An 8,482-nucleotide genomic window follows, 5' to 3' on the forward strand; every position below is an offset into this window, starting at 1 on the left:
AAGTCTGAGTAGCCCAATTCACTATCCTCTTTTGGGGTTTTCTTGCCTGTGTTCTTTTTCCCCAAACGACTGATTACTTTTTCTGTTAAACCGGCATGTCTATATCTTTTGTACATTTTTAATTCTGGAGCATGATGGCTAAAATGATATCCTGATAAACTGGAAAATGATGCACGACTAGGCATAGTTACTGATAAATGTATGGCTCTAACATGACATAGAGGTACACCATTGCATTACCCTAAGTCTAAAATTCGAACTAGGTGTCTGATAATCTGGTACAGTGATGAGATGTCAAGTGAGTGTGAGGAAGATTTGAATAGTCCACTATTTGTACTGAGCTAGAACTTGCCTGGTTAGTCCTGCTATAAGTAAGCTGTAATAGACAATTAGGAAAAGATCATAGGCCCTTATTCAATATAGCCCATATTTAGCCATAAATAAAAGAAAACCAAATGAAATTTATCCTTCTTTGATCCAAATGAACTGAGCTTAAATTAGACCTTTCTTTTTCACCCCAACTGATCTTTTCTGGGAACAATGTGTTGGTCCTGGTCCCTCCTTGGACATGTGCACCTCAGCTTATGCCAAAAGCATAAGTTGAGGGTGGCTAATGCAGTAAACAACCTTCGTTATGGCCCTGACCCAACTTTGGGTATTGTGTACCTTTACTCATGGCAAAGCCATGAGTTGAGGGTGGCTATTATGAGGAATGCTTTGGAAAGTGGGGTTGAAAGAACAAAGAGAAAGAAAGAACCAAAGTAAAGTGACTCAAGAATTATTTGAAAGATAAGTAAAGAAAAAGAAAAATATACAAAAAATACAAGCAAGAAAAGAAGAGAGTCACGTACACAAATGAAGAAAGAAGAGAAAATAGCAAGGTGAAAGAATATGAGAAACTGGGCGAGATAAAATGATAGAAAGTGGTATGTTTAGCCGATATGTCAAGGAGGGCAAAAAGTCACTAAAGTATACCTAAATATACCCTACCTAACCCTGAGCCTATGTTACAAGCTAAGAAAGTCCTATCGTGATCCTAAGGGTTGTATAGCGAACTTAAGGCAGTGAAAATAAGGGCAAGCTTATGGCAATAGGTATGAATGAGTGTGACTTTGTTCTGAGAGCGAGTGTTGAAAAGTAATCCTTATACTCAAACTGAAATCATTGTGTGAAAAATGAGGATTTTGTTCTAAAGTGAGGACACTAGTTGCAATACCGGAATTGTTAGCACCTCGGTGAGAAATTGAAGAGGATAGGTGTTAATGCATGGTGAGTCTGTGTCATGTTCTGATCCCACAAAATTTAAAGCCTAATAGTGATAGCATGCATAGATTTGATGAGATTAATCGGGATTGATAGCCAAATGATTGCAAAGGATAAAACATGGATACTATTGTACAAAGATTGTGTAGTGAGTCATAGTGCGTCGCTTGAGGACAAACAACGAATTTAAGTTGAGGGTGTTGATATACCGTGGTTTCACGGTATTATTAATACTTTTTCCTTAAGTTTAGTGTGTCCAAAAGCCTTTTTGTGCTAATTTTTATATAAGTTTCTCTTTGTTTTGCAGGAAATCTGTCCAAAGCTGAATGCGGAGATTTTGAGCGAAGAAATGCAGAAGAGACCACCTACGGAGCTTATGACGGTCCGTCGTGCTTGTGACGGTCCGTAGGTGGCAGCGTAGTGCAGCTGCTGAAGGAAGATGGGGAAGTCTGACCAAGTGTGGGGTTACGAAGCTTGTGACGGTCCGTCGTGTCTATGACGGTCCGTCCTGCAGGTTCGTCATGAAGTTCAGAGAAGTAATCCCAGTACCCATATTCCAAGATTTTAAGTGTTTTGGAACGAAGACCCTCGACGGACCGTTGTGCCTGTGACGGTCCGTCATACTTGCCGTCGAGGGTAATGAAGAGAGCAGCAGAAGAAATTGCACAAGTATGGGACGACGGAATCCATGACGTCCCGTCGTGACCACGACGATCCGTCGCGAGGTCCGTCGACCCAGCCGCGTTTTGACAGATTTCCAGCAAATAGAGTCCTTGTTTAATTAGGTTTTTATTTTCTATAAATAGTTCGAAAAACCTCGTTTTTGAGGTTAGACTCTGGATTATTTGGTTAGGCCCTTGATTATTGTTAGACTCTTGATTATTTTTAGACTCTTTGTTAGACTCTTGATTATTTTTAGACTCTTGTTAGACTCTTGGTTATTTGAGCTTATTTTGTGGATTAGACTTGGTGATTATTGTTACACTTTTGGAGAATCTTTAGTCTTCAATTAATTTCAGTAATTGATTGTTGGTGATTTTTGTTGATTAATCAAGTGAACTTTTGGATTTTACTCTTTCTCATTGAAGTAAGTACATGAATTCTTATATCATATATTTGAATATTGTGATTATGACTATGGGTAACTAAACTCCATAACTAGGGTTGTGGGAACCATAGGCAAATAATGAGGTAAAACCTAACTAAAATAACAATTCTAGAATAGTGTCTTGCATGTATTAATAATTCTTTCGCTTAGAAGTCTTTTTAACGGATGGCCAACGTTAGAACTCGCCTTAATGCTACTTGCCGGACCAAGGAGGTAGATAATAGGAAAAGAATTATCAACATAGATTTAGTGTATACTATCTAATAGGCTAGTATTGATTGGTACGAGGTAATAACTTAGTCAAATATCGAATACGATGCTTAATATGAGGTAAAGATAAGGGTTAGGATAGCAACACACGTAGCCGGACCAAGGTGCGGAGTGAGATTTTCTAGATGCCGGACCAAGGATTTAGAAATACATAACTTATCACTTTGCATGCAAGATACTAGGAAAGAATTGTTATAGTTAGAATTATCAAGTTATGAACCTGTGGGGAACACGTAAACCCTAGTTACTTTGATTAATTGATTAAAATCCAACATTCAAAGCTGTTAAGTGTCTCTTTCAATTTCGTTAGTTATTTTCACTCATTTAGAAATAGAAACCCCCCTTTTATTGTTTTTACTTTCCAAGGAAGTCATTGACCAAACAATAGTAATAACAAGTTGAAGTTAAGTCTAGACTATTTTCCTCGTGGGAACGATCCCAACCTCACTAGTTGGGTTATTTACTTGACACGACCGCTTTACTTCTTATTTGAGAAGTAAGTTTGAGCGTATCAAGAACACATATAATACATAAGCATATATTCTTTAAGACAATAGCATATTCAACACAAAACCAACATCATCAAGTATAACCAAGTCAACATGTTTAATATCATATTAGAACCATAGCCAAAGAAACTCCAACATCATGTTACAACAACAAAGCATGTATTAGCGTTCGTAACATAACAACATATACAAGACCCTCACTCATAACCCACCATCAAGTCTACAAGTACAATGACCAAGTAAAGCACCATAACCTTACTTAACCAAGTAAAACCAACCAAGGATCATAAGCAATGCCTGACATCACATAACATAGCATCAAGAGTAGTCAACATCATGTTTAGCAATATTTACCAATAGCAAGTTCATACATGAAACCAACATCATATAGTATCATCAACATGTAAAGTCAACATATGCATATCATACACTTTATAAGATCATAAGAACATCCTTCTAACAATTCCCTCAAGGCTAACTAGTGCAATGCATAGGTAGAGTCCCATACCCCTACCTAGACTAAGTCTAACCCCTTAAGTCATCCTAGTTAGAGCTCACTTTATTACTTAATTTTACTTTAGAGAACACTTTCCTTAACCGACATAGAACACATAATCTAATGTGAAATCCGGTGTCATGAAACCCTACACCGAAAGAAGGTGGACTACTTGTCAAGGTAGTACGAAAGCATGGATATAGCATCTAGGTGGATCCACTAGCCGGTATTCCTATGGGGGAAATATAGTTCAAGAACTAGGAGATGTACTTGGGACCTTCTTATGCCTTTGGCATTATAGTCTCCAATCTCATGACTACAATAGTGAACCTACCTTCCCTACTTGGAAAGGGAAACTCCTCACTACTAGTTCACTCGGTGCTAAGCTAGAGTCCCTTTTAAAATGTCTTTCCTTAACAATTATAACTTAGTTTAGGTCATAGGAGAATAGATCCTCGTATAGTCATGGTCAATAGGAATTGCATGAGAATACCTTTCATTACAACCCTCATATGTGAGATAATCACATTAACATCATCATATCATAGTAAGGCACATATGTATTTCATAACCAACATTATATCATTACATCTTAAGCATAATATCACAATCACATAATCAAGACATTTCAATTGCATCATAATACTATACCTACTTAATTCAATTACAAAACATACTTCATTGAACTTCATCACCAAGTACAAGCCATCATAATTGAAGTAAAGGTTTAGGACAACAAAGACTTACCCAATCTCCTTCAAAAGCCATCATCATGGTCTTACCATCAACCAAACAATTCCATCCAATAATAGGTGTAATAACATCAGTCAATAGTAATTAACACAATAGCTAGGTCCACTACATCATACAATTCAATTCCATTGGGGTCAATTCATCAGCTCTTCTACAATAATAGATTAAACATCAAAAACTACCATAATTGAAAAATAATACATCATAATATAACCATCATAAATAATAATAATCATAGACAATACAATTTAGAACATCAAATTCGTATAAGGAAGAAACCCATATGAAATCATCTTTTCGAAAACCAATTTTGGAAGAACTCTTTGGGGAAATGAATCCCAAAGGTAAGAGTTCCATACTTGGTTAATTGTTGAGGATTGACGGAGAAAAGAACACTTCTTGCTATATTAGAACCCTTAGACCTTGGTCTTCTCTGGAGTTTCCTTGGGAGAGAGAAAGTAGAGAGAAGGAAGAGCAATTTGGATTTGGGAATTTGGCGATGTTAAATTGAGTTTAGTCTTAGGGTAGGTTATATAATTAAATTAACAAACCTAATTAACTACCCCCTAATTACTAATTAAACCCCTAACTAACTAACTAACTTAATTAAATGAAGTCTTTAAACATAACAACAAAATTGTTGGCTGACCTATGAGACCTCGACCTACGATCTATAGGTTAGTCGACGCTCATGCCCCCCAACCGTCATGCACATCCGTAGTTTTGTCAGAGAGTTTGAAATTCGGCCTTTTCATGAAAATGGTTAACTGTTCAACGATGGAGGAATTAACGTCCGTCGTTCTACCTACGCCCCATCGATGGCAAGCGTAGGTAGCTAATGCCAGCACTGCCTCATTTGGCAGGTTTGGGTCAAAATGAGAGGGTCCTCCTCAAGGATCTCTAGGGTGGTACTTGGGGAGTCGTACAATAACTTTTTGACCCTAAGACTATTTTAATATGTGTTAGACACATTTTCACCAAATTTCATCAAATTCCGACTCTTAAAACCCTGTGAATTAGGCTAAGGCACACTAGAACCTTTTGCTCCAGTCTCCGGACGTCATGGACGTTTCTTAGTGTTTTGACTCTAAAACTTCCTAAATGATTTTTCTACATTATTATTGACCTTAAAACAATATTAAAAACCTTATACACTCATGTGAGGCTCTAGATTAGGTCTCAGATTTTCGTAGTGTTACAATAAGCTTCTTCCGAAATTTGTACCCTCAAATTATCAACATCCGTTACACACAATCTACCTTGGTACCTAAGTACACCCCCCTTTGGGAGAATGACTCATTAAAATTACCATGGACGAATTCTTTCAACTACATCAATAAAGGATCAAAATGTTGTTTTGACTTGACCTCAACCACTAAAGACAGTTTGGAGTTATGATGGACCATAAAACCACCATTTGGAGAATCTTCAAATCGAACACCAAATCGATCCAACCTATGAACATCCCTCACTAGTTCCTTCTCATATTCTTCCACATGGGGCACACTATCCATAGTCATACGACTTAGAGCATCCGCTATCATGTTGGCCTTGCCGGGGTGGTAGAGAACACTCATGTCGTAATCCTTCAATAGTTTCAACCATCTTATTTGTCAGAGATTCAACTCCTTTTGAGTAAACACAATTTAAAGACTCTTGTGGTCGGTAAATACATCCACATGTACTCCATAGAGATAATGCCTCCATATTTTTAAGGCAAACACCATGAATGCTAATTCAAGATCATGACTTGGGTATTCTTCTCATGCACCTTGAGTTTCCTGAGGAATAATCTATCACCTTACCATGTTGCATAAGGAAACAACCCAAAACCACTCGGGAAGCGTCAAAATACTCTAAAAAACCCTTGGTACCCTCCAGTAATTTCAACACCGGAGCGGAGGTTAGCTTATCTTTTAACTCTTGGAAGCTTCTTTTAGCCTCCGACCACTCAAACTTACCTTTTTTTGAGTTAGTGTTGTCAAAGGAGATGTAATAAATGCAAACCCATCGACAAACCTTCTATGATACCCGGATAGGCCCAAGAAACTTCTAATATCGGTTGGAGCCAAATGTCTAGGCCAATTCTTAACTGCTTCCGTCGTTCTCGGATCGATCTCTATACCCTCACTTGAGATGATATGACCAAGAAACACAATCAATATCAACAAAAATTGGCACTTACTATACTTAGTAAATAGTTAGTGTTCCTTGAGGACTTGCAATACCACCCTCAAATGGCGCATATGCTCAGTCCTCAGTCTTAGAATACACCAAGATATAATCAATGAAGACAATTACAAAGGCATCAAGGTAATCCCAGAACACTCTATTCATATGGTCCATGAAAGCCGTCGGGGCATTAGTTAACCAAAATGACATGACTAGGAACTTATAATGACCATTCCTAGTTTGAAAAGCCGTTTTGGGAATATCTTCACCTCTCACCCCAAGTTTGTGACATCTCGACCTCAAATCAATTTTAGAAAAGTATCTTGGCCCTTGATGTTGATCAAATAAATCATCAATCCTAGGGAGAGGGTACATATTCTTTATGGTGACCTTATTGAGTTGACAGTAATCAATGCACATCATAGGGGACCCATCCTTATTTTTCACAAATAACACTGGAGCACCCCATGAAGAAATGTAAGGTCGAATTAAGCCTTTGTCTAGTAAATCTTTGAGTTGGGCCTTCAACTCTTTCAATTCAGCCGGAGCTATCTGATAAGGAGGAATTGAAATGGGGTTCATATCCGGCAATATGTCATTATCAAAGTCAATTTCCTATACGGGAGTAATCCTTGGCAAGCCACGGAAAAGACTTCTGGAAAGTCCTTCACTACGGGGACCGACTCTAAAGGAGGAGTTTTGGAGTCTAGGTCCTTGACCCTCACAATGTGGCAGAGACAACCTTTAGAGATCATCTTACAATCTTTTAGAAAATAATTATAGGACCTCTAGGTGTTGAATATCCCCCTTTATACTCTAAGACGAGTTCATTAGGAAAACCGAACTTGACTACCCTTGTTGTACAATCTATGGACGCAAAGTAAGCATGCAACTAATCCATTTGCAAGATGACATCAAAATTGACCATATCAAGTTCTACCAAGTCTACCTTAGTAACTCTACTGGGCAACATTATAGAACAATTCCTATAGACTCTTTTAGCAATAATCGAGTCATCTACGGAGGTAGTAACCGAAAATGGTTAAATTAAGATATCGGGAAATGTATCAAACTTCATGGACAGTAAGGAGTCACAAAAGATAATGTGGCACCGGGATCAAGTAAAGCATAGACGTTAATAGCAAAGACCTATAACATACCGGTGACAACATTGGGAGATTCTTCTTGATCACCCCTAGAACGGAGAGCATAGAAGTGGTTCTTCATTGGAGCATCATAATTAGATACACTTGCTTGAGATTGACCACTCCTCTTCTCTTGACCCCTTACATTTGGACTATCCCTCACCTTGTGGCTACTCTTACCACAACCAAAGCATTTATCTGTCATAACTAGACATTCACCTACATGCTTCTTACCACACTTGGTACGAGTAGGTTTCTTGCTTGGTGAATAACCACCTATTCCCTTTTGGGAATTAGGGTTAGACACCCTATCATCACGACACTTGGGAAACTTAGAAGGAACTTGATTGGAGAAACTGTTCTTGAACCATTGTCTTGAATTTCCAACCTTCCCTTAGAAGTAACTCCCTCATAAGACTTGGCCTTCCTAGCATCCTTAATCTTCCTCTTAAGCCTACTCTCTTCCACTTGTTGATCATGTACAATCAAATGAGAAATATCCATGTTGTCATGGAGCATCGCCGAAAAACACTCTTCAACCAAATCATCAAGACACTTCTATCATAAAATGGTTAATTTCATCCCTCGGGTTTTCAACCAAAGAAGACTTAGGCAACTTAGTGAACTTCAAAGACTACTAAAGTACACTCATACCTCCTTGACGAAGGTTGATGAATTTTTCAACTTTATCCTCCCTTTTCTCCTTGGGAAGAACCTATCAAGAAAAGCCTTTCTAAACACCTCACAACCAATGGGACCCGATCTC

General features: G+C 38.1%; 1 protein-coding gene across 1 annotated transcript; it reads right to left on the bottom strand.

The window, feature by feature from the left end:
• Positions 1-7,720: 7,720 nt before the first annotated feature.
• Positions 7,721-8,220, bottom strand: LOC107021279. The gene is made up of 2 exons (XM_015221908.1): positions 8,105-8,220; positions 7,721-8,024 (listed from the first exon to the last, which is right to left on the bottom strand). Exons 1-2 carry the CDS (start codon positions 8,218-8,220, stop codon positions 7,721-7,723), a joined length of 420 nt encoding a protein of 139 aa, XP_015077394.1.
• Between the last annotated feature and the right edge of the window lie 262 nt (positions 8,221-8,482).

Source organism: Solanum pennellii, chromosome 1 (genome assembly GCF_001406875.1).
Source record: "Solanum pennellii chromosome 1, SPENNV200".
Taxonomy (NCBI): Eukaryota; Viridiplantae; Streptophyta; class Magnoliopsida; order Solanales; family Solanaceae; genus Solanum; species Solanum pennellii.

Bases quoted from the DNA above. Each gene is read 5' to 3' on its own strand.
- LOC107021279 (XM_015221908.1), bottom strand. From the start codon at position 8,220: ATGGATATTTCTCATTTGATTGTACATGATCAACAAGTGGAAGAGAGT. The intron at 8,025-8,104 runs GTTGGAAATTCA...TCGTGATGATAG, and splicing joins GGAGTTACTTCTAAGGGAAG to GGTGTCTAACCCTAATTCCC.